Source organism: Mya arenaria, chromosome 17 (genome assembly GCF_026914265.1).
Source record: "Mya arenaria isolate MELC-2E11 chromosome 17, ASM2691426v1".
Classification (NCBI taxonomy): Eukaryota; Metazoa; Mollusca; class Bivalvia; order Myida; family Myidae; genus Mya; species Mya arenaria.
The window spans coordinates 2,505,515-2,529,503 of record NC_069138.1 but is presented as its reverse complement, the minus strand read 5'-3'; the positions used below and the strand labels follow the sequence as shown (position 1 = coordinate 2,529,503).

The window sequence follows — 23,989 nt, the reverse complement described above, 5'->3', positions numbered from 1 at the left end:
AGCATACACATGACAGGTGATACGCACTTAACATTTGAATAAAACAAATTGTCATCTGAAAAAGTAACCCCTTTACCCAAGTTTCCTTGTTTATTATTAATGAGATGTTTCAATTAGAATTAAATCATTTAAAGTAAAGATACAGACATACGGAAGTTAATCATGCTCTTGTCCCATTGATTAATACTTTTAGTAATTACAAAACGCATCATTAACACATACGCATACAGGTGTAAGTATTATTGCGCAGTGTTAAATTGAGGTAAAAAAATAAAAATAGAGCTTCATTAAATGTAATCTTTTATGTTTAAACGCGTCTTCTATGATATTTCAACAGTAATAACATACACATTAATAGTATTACTAGTTTTTATCAAGAATGTCGAAATCGTTTCCTGTGGACTTTAAATACCTGTTTTGATTCCGATCGAAATCCTAATCTCCCGGATAAAAAAAAACAATAACAGTCTTAAGTCGCTATTTCAATTAGCCAAAATACATACTAATAATGGATTTTGATAAAATAAAAATGGTTTTTCCTAATTAGCATACAGTTTTTTTCTTATATAATTTATAAAGACATTTAAAGAAGTAAATATAACGCATATTATAGAACAACACAAGTAGTGAGTTTAGCTTAATCCTGTTAGAAGGGACATAAGAAGTTTCGAGAAATTGGGGCCAGCAGGATAAAAGAAACCCCTATTAATGAAACAGCAGATATCATGATATGCCAATAACACTCTACACTTAAAAAGTATATACTAAGTTTAAAAAAAAACACTAGTTGAAAATGATAATTGCTCCTTTTGTGAATGCTGTAAAGAAACTATTTTATATCTATTTTGGGATTGCAATAAAATACAGCCGGTATTGCAGGAAATGCTTCAAAAGTTGAATACAAATGACTCAAGTATTGTCATCAATAGTATGTTTGTATTGTTAGGTTCTGGGAATAATAACTTTAAATTTGATATACTTTTATTAGAATATAAAAAAAAAAAAATCTGTGTAAAAGAAAAAAGTGTGTTCCAACAGTAATTGGTTTCAAAAATAGCCTTCAATTAGCATGGAACATTTATAAAAATACAAATATCTCAGATAAATCTAAAAATTTGTTTTTGTAACTACATTTTTTCAAAAGTTGTTTGTACAAATGAATAAAACAATGTATCAAAATGAACAATTAGATCATTAACATGCAAAAAAAAAAGTTTAAAAACACTATGAAAATTAATGGAAAACCAAATAGACAAAAACATTACATAAAAACCGTGCATTCCTCGGGCATTTTTTATCGAAAACCACCTCGGATGTATGCGAACACTACCAAATCGTGGAAAGATAATACTCACATTTAACTTAGAAAGTAAAATGGCATTCGTGCAACATCCTTTTGTTTGAATTTCGTTTATTTTAACTTACTTACATGATTGTCGAAAATAGAATTAGAAATGAGAATAGTAATATACAATCCATCTGTGCTATACAGCCATATTTGATGATAGTGTTTGTGTTATGTTAAACATTAATATCCTTGTGTCGTAATTACTGTTTGAAAAATGTGTTAGGTAATACATCACTGTGTCAGTTATTCATAAAATAACGTATTTAATGTTCTTTGCTTAGGTGTGTTTACAATATTCCGACTTTTAATACAAGTTATGATAAAGGACGATAGGCAGGACGAATTACATCTTTTAAGGCCGGTATGACGGTATTTGTAGTTAACTGTTAAACTTTGACCTTCATCCCAAATATGTTAGAGTTCATTATGCCAATATTCTGAAAATAGTGGCGTAGGAAATAATATACATAGAAAATCGCAGTGAAAGAATACAGATATGCACTGTCTTATATGAACAAAATGCGACCGTGTTGATGGCATTTCGGATTTCAACAGTATTCAACTTTTTGTATAAACTGTCAAGGATGTTCACCAGTGACTGCGGTATTAATATCTGTAATAAGTATCGTTAGTGAATGAACTTAAATAGTTTTACTCCAGTTAAGGGAATTATGTCCGTCTTCATATACAGCTACTGCACCCGATATCCAAGGTTTGGAAATTGAGTACAGCAGGCGAGAATCACTAGCCATGTGTATATCGATCAGAAAGATATTGATGACAACTATTTACTTAAAATAAAATGTACATTGACGGGCGTTTTCGATCTGCTTAAACCACGCCATCATGGTCAGGAAACACCTTATACGTTTAATATATAATACAAATAACACTACAGGGACATGCCATGAGCCGTGCAGGCATCCAGACGTGGAGCACATCGATTCCTTTGCTGTAATAAAACAAAACTTGAGGGCCAAGTCAATCCAGTCAGCATTCAAGACATGACTTAAATCCATGCCGTTGTTAAAATAATACAATAAAATCTACAAGGACTATACTTATGTGAAAAACTACAGAAACAAGCTTAGAAGCCAAACGTTTAAACGTATAATGGCACAGGGTAAACGCCAAACACATAGAACACAATAACAAAATATCACAACAAGAAACATGGAACAACAGCACAAAACTCCACAAACAGCACAGTGCATATATACTATATAAATAAACTAGGTATTTTTATCTAGGATTAAACCAGAAACCCGTCAACTCATCTAGCAAATCGATTCTTTGCTATTATAATACAATGACAACCTCGCGGACAAGCCATAAGTCAGAAACCAATGAATGCACGTCGATTTATTTGGTAAAATTAAGCAATGAAAAAAAGGGACAATCCATGAACCATGAAGCGATAAGGGTATAAAGCAAGTCTTTTGATATAAGGAGTCATAGTTATAGTTAATTTTAAATATCCTGCCTGATTAAGTGCAATTGTATCACTTAGTCGAATGCACGCGAAATGATGATAAAGCATGAGACGAATTACCAAATAAAAAATGTGAATTTCAAAGGTATTTTAAGTCATCAATAACACTGTAGATGACTTCATTATCACCCTAATCACTTACTTTTAAATAAAAACTTATAATCAATCAACTTGCTCCGAAATGCGTTTTTATGTTAGAATTATATCTTTGGCATTACAAAAATATACAATTAGAAAATGGCTTAGTAATCACAAATAGTTTATTATCATCTTAAATGTGTTCATACGTGTAACCTTAACATGTTAAACGTTATTTTTGTTTCATGAACTAGTAAGTTTTGCACTGAAATTGTTGTAAGATCATTTGAGGAAGAGCAACATTGTCATGATTTCAGTGGCTTGGCCTACGCCGTGAGGCTACCGAGCCCTATGGTCTTGGTGTTTATATCGAGTCGGTCGTAAGGTAGGTGTGTGAATTTAGCTTCAACACAATTCATTGCGTTCCAAGCAATGTGAACATCTAATGATTTATTGACTACACTTGTCTCACTCTCCTCGTCTCTGCAAACCAAGATCGATGTCGATGCTCAGAACCTCGCCGGCTTGTGCCGGTCGTCTCTCGTCAATGTCCAAAGCGACTCTGGACCCTAATAAAGAGAACATAAGCTATCTGTCCGATGGCCAAACGAAACGCAATGCTTCGTTAACCATGCACTTCCTCTATGTCACTAAGAGTTCGCTCTACGCAGATCGCAATGATTCGTCGGTCAAAACAACCCGTGCAACACTTAAACCATAGCTGCACATAGACGCGTCTTTAAGCTCGTGCGTTTGGTAATATAATGATTTCTTAATAGCATGCTGACAAGCTCTTCTGTAACGGGATGATGGGTCCCTTATATACGGATCGCAAAATACGATGTTTTCTACAAACTAATTCACAATACATTTACATCAATTGTGATAGCTTAATCTGCTTAAAATATACACGAAAGATGTTATTTGCATTCTATACGACACTAATATTAGTCAATAATAAAATATAAAACATATGCTATCGGTCATAATATATCTTAAAACAAGAAGTAATTATTGTGTAGCAACATTTCTATACAGTTCATAAATAGAAACTAAAAATAACACGAAACGAATCAACCATGAAAATAAGCTTAGATATATTGATTTTATGCAAACTTTACATCGACGTGGATGTTGTATATACACTAGCAAATGAGAACTATTAATGTCTGTGTACATATAGAGAATTTCTTTACACCGTTCACCAGAAAAAAAAAATCATAATCAATTGAGAAACAACAAAGATAAAAACAGTAACAACAACAAAACAACCAAACACTTATAATTACAACTTCAACAACAACAACAACAACAACAACAACAACAATTGAACCTTCCAGGTTATCGTATGATTAAACATGTCGACCAACAAACTACCTATTTTTTGTTATAGCGGCATTAGTCATATGGTTAACTTTTGACGCCTGTTGACTCTTTACTATTTCGGTATTGTTTGGAATGGTATAGCCAGCTGATTACTGGTAAGCAAAGTAAATAAGCAAAAAAAGAACAGAGATGAGTTGTATTGTTGCTTTATTTAACTAATATTGAAGGCCTAAAATGATATTTTATAATAAATTTCTGTAAAAGTTTCACACTTTATTTTTCTTCATATAACACCATTAAAGTTATATTAAAATCATATTTGGTCACTCCAATATTACATATTTGTGTGTAGTATTCCATAATTATAGAGGTAACAACATCAAATTATGAAACATGTTTTTATGATATGTTTTATTTTCATTATCCAAATATAATATTGAGAAGAAACATGCACTCCTACACTGATTATATGATATCTAATGAAAGAAACATATCACATTGTCTAATGTATGCACCACCTGAAGAATAACGTAAATCCCAAAGCCTCGGTCGCCGTCTTCATGCAATTTAGGTCCGGGAAAGGGTATCTGCTGGAAATGCTCATCCAGGGGTCCTGACACAGTCAGGGGTCTACAATCCTGGGTCGAGTGCATCCCTAGAATATGTTGTAGCAGCGGTAGTCAGTAGTTTCAACTAATCCTAGACAATTAGAGAGTTTGGTAATCTTATAGTTAATCTTACATATCCTGCCTAATAGTGTGCGTAGTAATAGTAAGTATAAATCATAATTATGACGAGACCAGTAGTAAGACAAGGGATCAGACGGCGAAATAATATTTCAAAAGGTCGAGGTTATTTCTTAATGTTCAGACATAAACGAAAGCCTTTTACTTTCATGTTCACTCTTGTTACCAAAGGTTGAGATTGTATAATGAAGTCATTCAATCAATCCATAGGATAATGCAAGAATGTAGTAATTTTCATTAACAAAATATTCACATGTTATTGTTCAAATGATGTTTGATTGACAACTAGCAATGAGTCATTTTTTTTACAGACTAACCGATCAGTCATGTACAAAAACCAAAACAGATATGACAGATGGGTTATTACATTCATATCTAACATCAATATCGCTATAGGAACGACGATCAAACAAACAGTAACCTACAAATATGCACAGACTAATCAAACATTCATGTTGCCAGGACGACAATAATGTTAGATAGTTCTCGTAAATGATCAAGTTATAACAATCGTTTGACAATCGTCACCATATATACGTTTTTGAAACCTTGTAGCACTTTTCAAACTGATTAAGTATTCATATTGTACAAAAATAACATATTTATATAAAGTTTACTTAATTTTTGGTAAACTAAACTATATTGAAGACTGGTTTACAAATGACGTATATAAATGTAATGATGTATTCAAGTTATATAAGAGTTTCATTCAGCTAAATTTATAATTATAAAAAGTAATACATAAACATTAAAAGTTTCATTAGACATACTTTATTTTTAAACGCTTTGATCGGTCACAGCGTTTGTAGTTTACTGCTATATGGGTTACCGATCAGTTATCCCAAAGAACATTATCATGATGACTTCTAAATTCTTGAGGAGACAATTAAACATAATTAAGAAGTACTCATGACGTTTTATTACATTACTTAATATATATGGTTTACATGGAGTTGCGTAGGATCGTACAAAAGTAGTGTCGCATGATAATCAACTTGATAGACTACCATACATAATCGCTACAACTAACCAATTAAATTCCGAATTCAAACATCAATTTTCTGTCAGTAAAGATGAAAGCATCAGCATTACTCAATCCCAACCTGAATATAAATAAAATGTCACTAGGAATGTTTGCGTAGGAAGCTATTTATAAATTAATCCATTTCGTCGATTATGTTGTTCTGACGTCATCGATTTACTGATCATTTTTACTCCTACAGGTAATTTTCTACCAATAGATGGACAAAGATAGTTGTAATCATCAGCCGAACTAACATGTGGCGAATGTTTGAAGTAAGAACAATGTAGGACATGTATCAAGCGTTTCATACAAAACCGACGTAATTAAGCTTACAGAAATATTGTAATGTTTTTTTAACACCACATCTTTTTGAAGAAACAAAATAAGTATATTGTTTCATTCAGTAACTTATTGCACAGCATGCTTAACAGTGCATCTTGGTTATCGTTGTTAAAAAGTTGTCAAACACTTCAAGAAGATGACTTAAATTATACTAAAACAAAAATCGTTTTATAAGAAATGTAAAACGATTTCAAATACTCTTTCTATTTTTTGTTGATTGAGGGCAAGGTTTGTATATAATTGGTATGTGTGTGTCCGCCTCCATCTCACCAAAGACGTTATTGCTCCGATATTCTCATGGACGTTCAAAAAGGACACCAAGCCCCAATATCACGAAAATTCTAAAATCAAATCTGAATCTCACTCTCAATTCATTTTACAGTATAAAAGTAAAAGTTATCTAAAGTTATATATGTTTTACACCTTATATGTGCACCTATTTTCATTTAAAATTTTGAATAAAATCTTTGGTCAATTGATTCCAATTGAAAAATATTCAACATCCAGAATAGTATTTGAGTACAATTTATTATTTATCATCATGTACTCAAGTAAATGTATGCTATAAAATATATTTTTCTTTGAAAAGTTTACATTTTTTTTTAAATCAACACGATCTATTTAAAAAGGACAGTTTCAAAAAGTTTAAAAAAAACCCATGCAATATTTGAATAAAACTGTGCTTTTATAATGCAACTTGAGTTGAGTCCGATATTAAGATTTGACTTCAGTGTTTTCGTGATATTGGGGCCAGCACATGTAGCGAACTACGAAACTGGCTGGAGCGGGATTTTAAAAGATGTAAGTTTTTGCACAGTGCAGCGAAATGAAATAAAAATATCTTCCTAATTAACGTGACCATTTAATTTTATCTGTTTTAACCGACTGAACCTACAATTAATGTAATAAATAAAACTATACACACATAAAACCATCACATAACACGTGCAAACATCACATTGGCACGTTTAAACATCACGTATACAATCACACACCCCCACACAAGCATCAAAACAGCTTAACCAGTGAACCCATGCAAGCTATGTTAGTGTTTTCGATAGTTTTTTAAAGATTAAATTTATCTAATGAACGTCGCAAATTTGATTTGATTTGTTTGCTTAAATCATGATTACGAAAATTATCCACAAACCACGTAAGGATTTTATGTAAAGATATTCCAAATATAACATATTACATTCGTATCATATGCTAAACATTTTGAGGTTGGGTAATCCAGAATGTTTATTATTCAAATGTATCTAAATAAAAATGATTATAATTGGTTTAAATTGTAATGGATATCCTAAAACAGAATTAATTATTATTATGTAACTGTACAATTATGACGTATATATTTTGTATATTGTCAGCATCATAATGCGAAACATGATACAGCATATTTATAAACTATATATCTGATGCAATGAATCAACGTTTTTATAAAAAAAAACTATTACCATCAACTGTAATTCATCAACCGCGGTTAAAGTGATGTAAAGCTACAATTGGTTTTAATACCTTTCGATGGGAACACATTTTAAACAGTTTTCTTCAATCGTTAACTTTACATCGTCCGATCATAAGGATATACTTTAACTCAAGATGAGGTATGTTTCTTTTTTAAGTTAATTTAAACAGAAAATGATTATGTTTAATACTATATATGAACTTAATATAATAAAGCAAACATGCCGGGAGAAATAAACTAACAGTAAGGTTAAAAATATTGTTATTTGGGCTGATAATTGATTCCACTTACAATACGATGACGAAGCGTAAGCAGGCAAAATTTCCTTAAAGCATGTAAAAAATCGCAGATCAATATATACTATCAAATTTGAAGACTATTTTAGTGTATCAATTGTGAACAGAATAGAAGAAGTTGACAACCCTCCGTGACAAAATTAAAACAAGGAAACTAAAATGAAAATAAACAAAGTGTAGACATAATGGTTAGAAATAAGAATACAGCTTTGGAATTTAGATAACAACTTATGTTTGAATAAAAAACAACAACAAATGGTCAAAACATAAGATTTCATTTTCCGGAACATACAAATCTAATTTCTAATTCATACACATAACATAGATATTTTTGTCTTCTCGTAAACAAGCCTTCATCAAACTGTTACCCATTTTAATGATTATGTTGTTTTGTCTGGTTACTTGCGGTGTTGATAGAACCTTTAATAAATGATGCATGTGATAAACAGGGCTGCGTTTTTTTTTAGATCTATTATTCCATGTCATAATATGCTTCAATTTGCACTAAGCTGTTTTGTGAAACGGGTCCTGATCCTAATATATTTCTTGTCAATGACTTGGCCCCCTTTAATCTGCCAAATGGTGGCCTTGATCCTAAAACGTTTATCTTTGAAAATGCTTTTTTTCCATTTCAATTTGTTAAACGTCGGCCCTATCCTTATATGTTTCTCTTTGTCAATGATTTCCCACTTTCAGTCTTTACTCTGATAGCCATGTTTCTAGATAATATGTTTGTATGATCCAATGATTTTGCCCGCATTTTTTTGTACTTGTTGAAAATGTGGTCTGTCACTGCACACTCGTTCGTGGTGCTTAATGACAGGTTTCTTCCTGTCTCGTTGAACACCTGTGCAGTGCATGCATCGTTTATGAGCAATGGCATTCCTGTCTCACCTTTATGCAGCTAGTAACCAGTCTTGTCACAAAATGACGTTATGACGACATCAACAGTCAATGTCACATTCAATAAGTTATTGTTGCATCCACGATCGCTGTCAATAAACAATCCCAATCAAACTTCTGCTTTCAAACTTCAGATATATGTATCTTCTCGTGTCTGAGTATCTCTTTTCTAGAATCTAATTCTCGACGAAAATACGACACAGACAATTTTGTGATCTAAAATCCTGGTGAACCTGTTGACTTCATGTGGTGACGTCACCGATCACCCTTTGCCTCATGTTGAATCCCAATGAAAAGATCAAACTGGCACTATCATGATCTAAACTCCTGGTGAACTTGTTGATTTTTGTGGTGACCTCACCAATTCACCTTTGCGCCATGTTGAATCAGAATAAAAAGACTAAACTGTCATTGTAATGATCTAAACTCCTGGTGAACGTTTTGATTTATGTTTATGACTTTACCAACATCCATTGGCACCATGTTCATTCTCAACGAGCTGTTACTGTTATGATTTACACTCCTCATGAATAACATTATGTTTTATGCTGACGTCATATTCTCCCATTCACGTCTATTTACTTGGATTATGTTGTGTTTTATTGCAAAAAGTAGATCCGACGAATACAAGTAGTGCCATTCAAAATATTTCATTGTGTCAGCAATAACTTGATTCAGAATTCAATTAATTTATTCCTCTTTGTAGCACAATAATTGTATACAAGGCTCACACACAAACGACTAAAACATTTCTGTTTGCTTGGTAAACCGCTGATTTAGCAGAATATGTTGAACAGGACACACACAAACGACTTAAATATTCGTATAATCTTTGCTTTAAACGCTTTTCGTTGCATTTCACATTTAATATCATTAGCAAAAAGATTAATTAATTTAAGTTGCCAAGAATAGTTTTCTCACATAACGTACAATTGATATGTTTTGAGGTTGCGGTTGCATTCATCTTAACGTACACTGGTTTCATGATTTCATTCAGAATTTCAATCGGGAGTTGCAAAATATATATTGGTAGTCTAGCAAATACAGTGTATGATCTGCAGTCAATTATATAAAACGATTTTTTTTGGTTTGGTCAAAGTTATCAAAACGTTTATTGATTGGTCAATATTAATACAATACTATAACTACCCACCAACCAAATAGTTTTATAAGACCCTACGTACTTTATGGTGCATTATTTTGCTTAAAACTAAATCATTTATATTGAGATACTGATCAGCTGCGGTAGTTTTTCATTTGTATTTATCATTGTATAATTATAGTATACCTTGTCGGTCAAGAGTCAATAGACGAAATTAATTGCCAGTTATCGGAAAAGGACCAGTGTCCTATTGCGCGAGGCCGAAGGCAATGGCATATTTAGTACTTTCCCGACCGACAAGCCATTCATTATATACTTGTTTCGTTCTTCGTGCTCATTAAAATGCAATAACTACTTCGTTTTTCTTCACAAATTGAGAAGTCATCATTACAATGTCCTTGACGATAATTGTTTGTTTACCCAGATAATAGTAAAAAACAAAGGCGGTGACCGAAAGGGTTTAGATAAAGCATGATTGTTTAGTATGTCTTATTAAAATTTTAATGTTTAATGCATTGCTGATTTTATGGTAATTAATAATGCTCAATGATATCCGGTGTAACTTAAATACAAGTACTTAATTACATACAAATTGTATAAATGTTGATGAATAAGCTAAGGCTAAGAACAAATTAATTTACCTTCGACTGTAGTAAACACAGATTTGAAAGTTCCTCATTGTTTCACATAACGTTTTAATGTTGATTTTATAAAACAAAAACATATATACAAGTCTCAAAATTGACAAAATGTTTTTGTCATATAAATAACATCTTTTAAGGTCGTGTTTATGAATAATGTTACATGACTTTGTTATATATATTTTTATATTTATGATTTACCGCTTTCTATTATTGCATATCACGTTTCCGGCAATGGATGATTAATATACACTCTCTTTCTTATTAAAACATGTATTTCTTAAAGTCTAAAAAGGACGTAGAAATGAGATGGCGTTAATTTCACAGTTAATAAGCCTGTTAAATTGGTATTTAGAGAGAAGTACAAACTTGTTTATTCTTATGTTTTGTAGATTATACTTCACTATCTTAACGAGCGCCTTTCTCGTTACTATGGCTACAGGGACCCTCGACATACGGACGATGTTAAAAAGAAGACCACCAGTCATGTCGAACTTTAACGAAAAGCTGGTTAGCACATTTTAATTTTCAACTAAATGCCTCCAGTACGCTTAAGAACATGGGACGTATTATTAGTTGATACATTCAAATCATTAGCGTATACGCTAAAGATTTATGGAACCTTGTTCTTCTTTGGTAGCACCCTTTTGCCCTTATTGCAAGCTCCATGTTATAAAATGTTCAAGTTCAAACTTCTTATGTAGCAAACTACCCTTTTAAAACATGGCTATAACCCTATATTTTAGTATCATATATTACATTTTCAAATACACTCAATAAGTGAATTGAATAACACTTATCTGGTTGTTACTTAATAATGCTTTACCAAGTTGAAGGTCAGTCAATATTGTTGCGTTGCGAACACTGAAATTAACGTGTCCAAAACTAGGTACTGAAACTGTTCTGTTTTAATACGTAAGGCATACTTTACAATGCTATATAAAATACAATGCAATTTTCCTTTTAGTCGGTGTTCACCAAGCACGACTAGATGGGTTCCTCCGGATTTCTCCTCCCACCTTCTCCACTGCCGAGTATCGTCGGGCAAATGAGAATGAATAAATATACTGTTGTAATAATGTTATAACCGTTGTTAAATAAATAGGTTTAAACTAAACTTCCCCCTTTCAGTGGATGGGTCAATGGTTTAAGCAGCGTTGGTTCGCTCCTTGTAGTTGGTCAGGCGCTAGCAAGTTTATTGACCAGACGATGAACAACGAATACACGAAGCAGCCAGGGGTCATTCTTGGACACGCCTCATGGAAGTAATATATTTTGAGTATTATTTGGTTTTTGTAGTTCGTCCACAGTGAAGTAATTCATTCCCTTGTCCAATGCTAGGGGCAGTTGACACTGGCACAGTATCATTGCTATCAACGACAACTTTTAGCAACGCAATCGAGACATACATTATATGCATTTTTAGCGATGGAATACTCTACATGGATTTAATTTGGAATTGAAACAATATCAAACACTTAATAATCATTTATCAAAACTGTGTTTAGATATCTAAGGGGGAAAAGCCACACTAAAGGCTTGATCGAGTTTATACCGGTGCTGAGAATCGGTCTCAATTAATCTTACTAATAGTTTTCTTTTCTTCATGGAAATTTTCGTTCATTTAAAAAATCTTGGCGATGTGCGAAATGTGCAAAAAAACGCGTGGTTGGTAGTTTATCATTGCTTTCTTTGTTGGTGTCTCAAATGTAGGTGATTCCGATTAATCAAATTTTCAGAACGCATTGATTAAACTATGTTAACATAACCCAATACATAGAGTTTGTTTGTCTATCATAACAAGGTAAATTAACTGCAACGAATGTATTGCAGCTATACTTTTATGATCAGTATTTCAGCTAAGATTATAGTTTCGAATAGAATACTGTATTTAAACGAAATATGGTGTACAATATCTGTTGATACATTCTTGCTTTAAATAATGTGTGGTCTGTTATATTTGAAACAAATAATCTTAAAACATGTGTTTTTATGATGGTATACGAAGTATATGTCTGATGGCACCAGGAATATAACACTCGTATGAAATTCTGCATCAAGTAGAAAGTTTTCTTTGTTTCTTTTAGAATGAATGGTCATTGTGTGATTGCCACGGAACATTTGCTTAAAGAAAAGGTTCCCGGCGTATACAAAGTAGTCGACCCAATTGGTAAGTAAACATAGATCTTTCAAAATATTTTGAAATAAATGATTTCTTCAAAAGCTATTAACTGCATACATTTATTTAAAATATGTGTTCAGTTTACGAGGACTTAGATCATACGTACTTTTGAAGGGGTATAACATGGGCAACGGAGAGTTTTGTTGGGCATAACCTGGGTCAAATGTACTTTTGAAGGGGGTATAACATGGGCAACGGAGAGTTTTGTTGGGCATAACCTGGGTCAAATGTACTTTTGAAGGGGTATAGCATGGGCAACGGAGAGTTTTGTTGGGCATAACCTGGGTCAAATGTACTTTTGAAGGGTACAGCATGGGCAGCTGAACTAATTTGTTGAACATAACCTGGGTCAAATGTACTTTTGAAGGGGTATAGCATGGGCAGCTGAACTATTTTGTTGAGCATAACCTGGGTCAAATGTACTTTTGAAGAGGTATAGCATGGGCAGCTGAACTAATTTGTTGAGCATAACCTGGGTCAAATGTACGTTTGAAGAGGTATAGCATGGGCAGCTGACATATTTTGTTGAGCATAACCTGGGTCAAATGTACTTTTGAAGAGGTATAGCATGGGCAGCTGACATATTTTGTTGAGCATAACCTGGGTCAAATGTACTTTTGAAGAGGTATAGCATGGGCAGCTGAACTATTTTGTTGAGCATAACCTGGGTCAAATGTACTTTTGAAGAGGTATAGCATGGGCAGCTGAACTATTTTGTTGAGCATAACCTGGGTCAAATGTACTTTTGAAGGGGTATAGCATGGGCAGCTGAACTATTTTGTTGAGCATAACCTGGGTCAAATGTACTTTTGAAGAGGTATAGCATGGGCAGCTGAACTATTTTGTTGAGCATAACCTGGGTCAAATGTACTTTTGAAGGGGTATAGCATGGGCAGCTGAACTATTTTGTTGAGCATAACCTGGGTCAAATGTACTTTTGAAGGGGTATAGCATGGGCAGCTGAACTATTTTGTTGAGCATAACCTGGGTCAAATGTACTTTTGAAGAGGTATAGCATGGGCAGCTGACATATTTTGTTGAGCATAACCTGGGTCAAATGTACGTTTGAAGGGGTATAGTATGGGCAGCTGAACTATTTTGTTGGGCATAACCTAGATCAAATGTAAATTGCAAGGGTATAACAAGGGTATATAAGCATTTTGCAGAACGTAATCTAGATGATATCTATTTGTAAAGGGGTTTAACATGCGCAAATAATAATTTTTCGATGCATAACCAAGATCATATCTACATTTGAAAGTGTATAACTTAGGCAACTGGGCATTTTGTGGGGCTAATCTGGTTTAAATGTACATTAGAAGTGGTATAACATGGACATCCAAGCATTTTGTGGGGCATAGCTTACTTTAAATGTACATTTGAAGGGGTATAACATGGGCAACTGAGCATTTTGTGGGGCATAACCTTGGTCAAATGTACATTTGAAGGCCCTTCACTTAGGCAACTGAGTATTTTGCACGGCATACCCTGGTTTAATTGTGCATCTAAAGGGGGTACACCATGGACAACTGAGCATTTTGCGCGGCATGACCTGGATCATATGTGTATTTGAAAGGACATAACTTGGTTCAAACGTACATTTAAAGTAGTGTCACTTGTGCATTTAATTTTTGGCTGAGAATATCATTCAATTAAGTTATATTTTTTTACTTAAATGCAGTCTTTTCAACTTGTATTTTGTTAATGTTTTTACAAACCGAGATAGTTGGGTGATATAGGACAGGCCATATACACCGCCATTCTTGAAATATTCTTGATCGGATTTTATTATTTAAACCTGGGTCAAATCAGACAAAAATACTTAAGGTAAACACAATCTTAATCTCAACTTATTTTACCATATAACACCAACATTTATTTATTTTCTCTATTTTTAAAAAGCGTTTTTGCTGATAGAATGTGTTGATAAAAACCTTTTGTAAATTTTTCACATAAACAAATTTTAAAGCAAAAATGCTCTCGAATAATAATAATTGCTCAAGGCGACTGATATGTACTCAAATTTAGTCTTGCTGTAGAATAGCTTTCTTTAGAATATTGACCAAAGTTTCATCAACCTGTTCTTTAAGGGATTGCACTCCTAAACATAGTAAAAACATGCATATGTTTCAATTACAGCTGATGCTATGTTTTAAAAGAAGTTAAGATTGAGATTTGACTTCAGTTTATTCGTGATAATGGGGCTTGGAACTCCACCGACCAAAGGACTTTCACAAATCCTCCTGGTCCACATTTTAAACGTCTTGAGTCTAAGTTTATGAGACAGGCTTAGATAAAAAAAATCTTTGTTTCAAAATATCCTAAATATTAAATACTTTTACTTAAAATGTTTGTTTGATTGTAGCACGGACTAATTAAAATAGGTACAACCATGTTTATCATCTATGCTCCTACAATAGCAATTAAACACCAAAATTACATTTTTTTATGAGATTGAGACTTAAGATTCAAGATGTTAGTAAATACGGGTCCTACTCCTGGGATGGAATTAAGACATCAATTTTGCAGTTTTGTTTTAAATTGCTTGACGTATTTACCGCAACCCCCTCCCCATTTATATGTTATGTTTAACCAACAAAACCAACTCTAATGTGAATCATCATTTTGAAACGTGCGTACGTAAATGTCGTTTTTTAAAGGGATTATTTTATAAATCTGGTCATTTCTGTTTGTTCTTTTTGTTTTATCATCGAACAGAAAATATGTATTGATGTAATTTTGAGTGTTTGTTAATACATGAAACTACAGAGTTAAAGCCAGCAGTCACGAGTTGTACAAATATGATGTTTTGATTGATAAGTTTAGGCCTACCAAACATTAAACAAGAGGCCTATAACCTCACAAAACCACATAGACATATCACACCTACAAATGAAAAAGCCGCCTGTTATCTATCAAGCAACTATTGAACAAATATATAATGCTATTTTGTAATTAATTAAATTGGTTACATTATCGGACGGATTGATTGAATGACATTGCTTAAAAATCTTGAAAACCTACAATAACTATTTGGCAACTGGTCAATGTTCCAGACACTTGTTGTGTCCTGTAGTATTGTTTGAACCGCGATAAGCATAAAATTGGCATTTTAGTAAAGATGACATAAGCGAAAAATATGACGTAATAGTTTCCTTAAACATAAAGTGACTAGAAGCACACATGGTGTGATGTGTTTTCAGTGTCCATGGTAGTGGCATCTTTATTATACATACTATGGAAATGACACAAAACATCTGTTTAAGCAAATTTTCCTACATACCTCGTTGTTTATCACAGGGGATGTACTGACGGGGGAGGGACGCGTTGTCGCCACTGACTACCGCTGCTACAACATTTTCTGGGGATGCACCAAGCCAAGTATTGTAGACCCCTTACTATGCGAGGACCCCTGGCTGAGCATTACCACAAGAAACCCGTTCCCGGATTCAAAATGCATCAAGATGGCGGCTGAGGCTTTGCAGTCCGTCTTCGGCTTCCCGATAAACGCCATGCTTCAGGTTGTGCATACCTCAGGTAGGTTGATATGGGTTTTTTTCAATATGATATTACAAGTCGGTTTGAACATGTTTTCTTACACAACTTTTCAACTGAATGATCATTAAAAAGTTGCCGTATAAAGGATTCATTAAAGGGGTTCCCTTCCCAAATATACTCGCAATTACTTGATAAGAGGTTGAAATTGATGTAATTGTTGCTGTTCTTGTTATATTTCTATTTCTTTATGTTGGTGTTATTATTGTTGTTGTTGATGATGCTGTTGTTGTTGTTGTTGTTGATATTATTATTAGTTCATGATATCCCAATATGATACGTGTGCTTTTTTTGCTCGCTTATCAAGTAATTCAAGGTTGGATGACTCTTGCTATTTCAATAACTATTCTGTTTTTATAATGCGTTTATGGAATGATTTTACAACCATTCGAGTCCATTTCTGCTTATCCATCAAAACTTGAACATATTTCATAAAATCGTTTACATTTTCATTTAACAGTCATGGTCTCCTTTTATACTTAACCGATTTGTTTTGTGTTATTAATGTATTTTGCGTCCTAATGATGGATTGACTACTTTAAATCTTTCCAGCGGTTACACTCTAACGTACTGGTTGTTATTAGGGCGGTTTAAATAATTATCTTTTATCCATTTTGAATATCGTTTAGCTGGCCGTCTAGTTTTAATTTAAGAAAACTTGTTTTTTTTCTGAGCATGTTCTTGAAGTTTTCAATGTTACATTCATACCATTTACAAGCTAAAACGATTCTTTGGCGTTTTACATTACTTTGACATTATGGTCAGATGGTGCAGTAACGTTCATACCATACCAGATGGTAGTTGCGGCGACCTTTTTGGGACACATGGAAGCCCCCCTCCAGCTTAGTCACCTCATACAACCCTTAATTTGTCATGTCTTTTGTACGCCGTATTTGTGGAGAAGATACGATAATACAACATTTAGATGCACTTTTTGATAACAATATTTGACAATATATATAGAAAGTCGCGATGTCAGTTGAAAAAAACCAAATTATGTGTATTGCCTGTATCAAAGTTTGGCCGCTTTCTGAATCAATTCCAAGATCTAACCCTGACATAATGTTATTTCTGCCTACTCGTGTGAAGTATTCTGGATTGGATGGAATTTAATGATACAGTCCGTGGCCAAATTTAATCATTGCATAGATGTATACAATTTCAGCAAATTTGGCAGAGGATTGCATCATTAAAATACAAGCTAATCAAAAATAGTTATTGTATAGAAGCAGACAAATCTTAGTCATATAAAGGTTTGGCAATATTTTCATATATTTTCTGTCAAAAAGTTATTAAAAATTATCGTCACTTAACAGTTTGTTTACATCAGTTGAGACCCGTAGTGACCCATGTGAGAACGACGTTAGGTCACGTGATCCCTCACCCTGATTATTAGTATAGTGAGTTTTCTCGACATATAATTTGTTTTTCTTTTCAGGATGTGTGCCCAGACCGAAGAAGACAATTCCATTCCCCTTTCCTCAAACGTATATGAAGAAACCGTAGAGTAATATGAAACTGCATTGTATGACATAGTTATTTATTATATCTTTTGAAAATAAAAACTTGTTTTGTTCTATGATTAAACGGTTAATGTTTTCTCAATCCTTCATGTATTTATTTTCGATTCTTTTCAATAATATGAATTAAGTTTATCAATAGGTCGCAGTATAAGTCAGGTATAGTTTGCATGAAACATTACGGTTTGTCTGAGTACGTCAAGTCGGACTATATGTTAAGATGTCTGATGCAAAAATTCGGATGCCAGGTGCTGTATTCAAAAAGGATCTTAGTGATAACTGTAAAATTACTAATTTATTTCCAACTTCTAACATCGAATATTTTAAATACCCTATGTTTTTCATTATAAGTGTTTGGATGCCTTCAATTTTTTAATCTTTTGTGGCTAAATTTCATATTTTTGTTGTAAAATCTATCTAAAAATGTTTCAGATTTAGCTAAGAAAGAATTGTTTTACTACGTTGAACAAATTCCATGAATATGCTTTATGAATACGGACAAGGTTGCCACTATGGTATTTTGGTATAATTGAAATGTGTTTTGGTGTGCAGGACAGGAATCGTACAAAATACAAATCATATTATTATAAAATAGTTTGTTTGGTTGACAAATATGTCTTTTTCCTACATATCTTAAAGATTAAACAGTTAAGAAGAATTTTGATAACACATGCATTTTTATTGAACATGACCTTTAATGAAAAAGATATAGGATTAGAATATCAGTCTCTGATCTGCTTCTGTGCTTACTCAGATATAAGTAAAAATACAATGGTAGGTTTAGTTTGCCATCCCATGCCCACATTAAATTTATTTTATTTAAAACATAATTCGGAAATATTTAAACAATTTCGTTTACTACGCAATGATATTAAGATATGAAAGCATACAAGAATTAACTTCTTCTCAATAAGATATTTTGAAAATAAAATATGGCGACTGTATAATTTTTCATGATTTGTGTTTATCCAAACTATTGCTGTTATTGTATTGGAATACAATAATATAGTAGTTATATTTTCTATCTTTATTGTTCGTCATGAAACCTGTACGTCTTGGCCATGCTATTTCACTAGACACTTGCAAATGTCTCAAGGAAATTTTCCGATAAGCAATACAATATGTACACAAAGTGTTTGTACAATGACATCCTTATTTTTTTAGTCTCATGGAAATTGTGTATATAAATGTGAGGAACAAAACTTTATGTCTGACTTAAATACACTGCACATATACACCATTACAAAAAATAAATTAAATATTTGTGATTCGATCACACAAAAGTACAAACGCCAAACCTAATAAACAAGGAAACGCTGGTTGTTCTGACTTATCATTTTCAGCATACTTGTTTTAAACATTTAGTATCACTTGAAGACCTATCAACCGCCAAAGTTTCTGCAGTTCCTATAAATGATAAACAGGGAACGCTGGTCGCTTTGACTTATCATGTCAGTAGAGTTGGTTTGAATGTGTTAATTGAAGTTAAATAAACCGTCACAAATAATACCTGAAGTTTCTGTAAATTATGTAATAAGGAGTCACGGGTTGTTCTCAATTCCGGATGTCTGTATACTTATAGTTTTGTTAGTTTTTATCGAAATGATTTAAGCTTCAGGGATCTTATTTCAAGATTATATATGTTTTTCATTCGTATTTTTTAATAAACACTTAATTGGCGGTATTTATTCGAAGCTATTTGCCCGTTATTGAGGTAGCACTAGCAATTTATTGCACGAAGCCGAAATGCCAAGGCTAAAAGTAGACATTGCTCTTCCCCGACCGACAAGCCATTTAATATGTATTTGTTTTTATTCGTTTTCATTACAGGGACAAAGTACTTCTAGATTATATATTTTATGTCTCCTCACAAATTGAAAAGTCATCATTAAAATGTTTGATTGTTTACCCAGATAATAGTAAAAACTTAAGTCAGTGATTGATGAGAGTGTTTTAAATATAGAATACTGTAATAAAGTTTTTGTGTTTAATGCATTGTTGTTTTATGATAATTAATTATACTCAACGAATTCCCGTGTAGCTTGAATACTTGATTATTATCGAAATCTTAAAAATATTTATCATGAAAAATAAGGCCAAATATATAAGGTTTTGTTTACTGTGCCCGTAGAACGGGGATGGTAGGCCGGTATTATTATTATTATTGTAAATATACTTTGAGAAAGAGGTATGACAGAAAAGCATCATCAAATAGAATCACCGGCGATATTTAATGCAGACTAACAATAACTGGAGAACACTTTATAAACAATACATAACGCATCTTTCCGACGTAAGAAACCACCGAAACGACAAGACTTAAAGTACAGAAACAATACCAAAAAAATACCCCAAAAAACCAAAAGAGCCCGATGTCGATAAAAAATAAGCTCTGGTTTATAAAGAAAGGGTATGTCGGGAAACAAGAAAAAAATAATTTGTAAGGCCAAATACATGCATGTCTTGCTTAAAAAACAAATACAATTAAAAGCCAGTTATCTATGATGTATAAGGTAAACTAATAGTAACCAGGCCGTATATTTACAAGTTTAAACATTTATCTGTTTTAACAGTTCAACAATTTTTCAAAAACGTATCCATGAAGATTGTATTAATCATTTTATAAAACGTAAACATAAAAATTCGATTTTTGACAATGTTTTTTTTTGCAATTTAATAATAAGGGTAAGCTAAACATATAAAAACAACTTTCATGGTCGTGTTATCAAATCATTTGGTTAGTACTCTACCATTTCCTTTCAATGTTTTTTTTCCTTGAATTGTAAACTATTGTATATCTTGTTTTATATTCTAGTTCATTCTTATACATAAATATTTGGTAAATTAGTCTAATAATGTCGAGCAATTTCAATGGCGTAAACATCACAGCTAGTAAGCCTGTAATAGTTGTTGGCAGTAAGAAATAAGTATTGCATATAAAAATACAACTAATAATCATATTAAATAGGTTGTCAGTTGTAAAACCAATCTTGTGATTAATTGTTTTCTTGCAGATTGTACTTCACTCTCTTTTCACTCTTCATGCCTTTCTTGTTTCTTTTGCAATGGGATTCCTCTATATATGATGTCCTCGATGATGTTAAAAAGAATGCCACATGTCATGTCGAACATTCACGAACTGGTACACACATTTGGAATTTCAGTTTGCCTTTCTTGATAACACCCTTTTGCCCTCACGAAGAACAGCATGTGCACATTGCAAGTCCCATACAATTAAATGCTCAAGATTACACAACTTTTATATTGCTTTATTTTAAAGATAGAATATGATAAAACATGCTTGCAGAAAAAGTTAAAAATATTTGGTTTTAGTTGGTCAGGCGCTAGCGAGATAATAAACCAGTCACTGCACAATAAAAACATGAACCCGCTAGGGTCATTCTGGGACACACCTTAAGAAGTAAAATATGTGCACAAAGTGTAATAATTTATTCCATCGTCTTTCATTGAAAATGAGCTTGTTTCTTTAGCTTTCCATATAAATATTAATAATTCTTGGAAAAAGATAATCAGTTTAAATAAAACGCACTACTCTGTAAAAGTTATCTTTCTTGGAATAAGCTTTGATAAGGCTACACACTTTCATTGCTGTAACTTCAAAAATAATAATTAAGATCATCGTTAACTGTCAAGGTCATCCGAGTAGTACAAAATGTCACAGTCGTAGTAATCCAAGGACAACATTTATATTTTATTTTAAAACTGTATACATGGGTTTATTTTATTTTGTGTAGCTTTAAAACTAGTAAAGTTGATCAAAATGGGTCATCCAATCACATCATTTATGTATGTTTTTAAAACTGATCAAATGAGCCCAATTAAATTGCTATAGCTTCAACAATAAGAATTTAGGGCGAAAGGTCAAAGTCAATGACAATCCAATGACAACATTTATACTTGTTTTCAAAATTGTTTTTAGCTGTAGCATAAAAAATAAGAAAGTAGGTGAAAATAGATGGGTAGAGCTTTAAACAAATTTGGTTGGACATATTATGGGTTTGTGATTTAAGACAAGAAGATATTCAAAGACTTCACTATATAAGCAACAAGAAAACAAATGACCCATATGGCGATGTCACTTTATCCCCAAAGAAATAATTTAAACAATTTAAGTAGATCATAGTAAAATACCGCGACCTGGCCTTTGACCAGTAGAGCTCTATATCAGTGAACCATATGTTCCAAAAAGGGAAAGCGCTATACTAAAAGATACACAACTATGTTAACAGAGTGAATGTCTCCCTTTGAAAATACTTTTGCAAGGCAGCATTTTGAGCAAAGGGAAAGAACCATTATAAATAAATACACAACTCTCTGTGCAAATGTTTTCTTCCTTGGGAAATTCCTTGTTTTTCAATGGCCCTAATTCAGTCATGCATAGTCGGATCGGGCTTGTTTAAGAAAGGAATATCAAATAACTGAACAGGTTTTATCAAGATACAATCAAAACAGAATACAGTATCGCGTTCACAAGCAATTACTTAAAATGCCTACTGACACACGGACGAAGTTGACCGAGCCATCGCATTAGCTATTCTGGCCTTTGGTAAGTAGAGCTTAAAATGGAATATGGACCAAAGCCCCTTACACTCCGATTGAAGAGAGCCCATGCATGCAGCGTTTCATTAGTTAAAACATAATTTTGGTCATATGTGCATTTGACGTTGCATAACTTTAGTCAAATTTTAATTTCGCAGGCCATAACTCGTTCAGAAGTAGAAGAGTTACCGGATTTGAATGTAATTTTTGTAGCAATACATGGGGTAAATAATTTCATTTTGTGGGACATAAATAACTACGGTTTAATATGCATTTGAAGTGGACATTTTCGGTTAAATGTGCATTTGGTTGGCAATATCTTGGACCAGATGGTTATTTGAAGGATCATCACTTTCACATTTGGAATTGAAGGGGCATACCTCGTTTTAATGTACATATGAAGTAGCCAAACCTGGTGTAAGAGTACTTTTGAACAGTATAAGCAAAGTGACTGTAAATTGCAAGGCTGTAGTCCCATCATTTTTCTGTTTTGCGTGTTGGGTTGTGATGTTTTTAATAGTGATTTTGTTATTTTGTGTATCTAGTTCAATGTCCTTTAAATCTTTGTCTTGTGTCTCTAAACAGGGCTTTGTTCAAATAATCGACTGATGATGTCCGTGAATTTTCATTGCATTATTTGATCAAATTTGAAGATGGAGGGCTTAATTGTGTTGTATGCGTGTAAAAGTAATAGCAAAAACAAGAAATATTGTTTGATTTACATGTTGTCTTTCAAAAGTACACTATGCAGTGTGATGTACCACTGAAAGTATGTTTTTCTTTACCGACAGGGCCGGGTCATTTCAGAGGTGCGATAAAGACAACACCTTTAAGCATATACTCTAAATCACAATGACAAATCTGCCTCAAAAAGCATTAAACCTTCCACATTTTAATCTGTTGTGTTTAAGCAACATATCCAATTTTATCCTGATTTATAGAATTAAAACTTTCTGACGTAAATGCCGTCTTATCAAAAGGATTGTTTGATGAATCTTAGCATTTTGTGTTTTCTTTGTTATCATCGTATCGAGATCGATGTCAAATACAAATACATGTTAATGCGTTGAACGTACAGAAAAAACACACAAGTAGTCACACGTTTTACGAATGTGCTGTTTAGATTTCAAAGGTAAAGGCATACCAGATATTAAACGAGAGCCTACAACAACACAAAAACACATCACAAATGCATACAACAAAGCCGGTTTCGTCGCCTTAAGGTTAGAACTGATTAAAAGGACTAGTCACCAGTCATCATTCAAGCAACAATCAAATAAATCATTCCTTTGTCTAGTGTCTAGCAACTGGTCGTGTCGTTGTAGTTTCATTTAAACCTCGAAGTGAATGCATTAGGTTTCAAGTTAAGATGAGGTAAGCGGGAAGCATCAAAGGTTCCTGAAACA

At 32.9% G+C, this 23,989-nt stretch overlaps 1 protein-coding gene across 1 annotated transcript; it reads left to right on the top strand.

The window, feature by feature from the left end:
• The first annotated feature begins 7,815 nt into the window (after positions 1–7,815).
• Positions 7,816–20,014, top strand: LOC128222949 (uncharacterized). The gene is made up of 6 exons (XM_052932142.1): positions 7,816–7,963; positions 11,159–11,276; positions 11,898–12,031; positions 12,854–12,936; positions 16,249–16,485; positions 17,942–20,014. Exons 1-6 carry the CDS (start codon positions 7,959–7,961, stop codon positions 18,007–18,009), a joined length of 645 nt encoding a protein of 214 aa, XP_052788102.1. The 5' UTR covers positions 7,816–7,958; the 3' UTR covers positions 18,010–20,014.
• Positions 20,015–23,989: the final 3,975 nt, after the last annotated feature.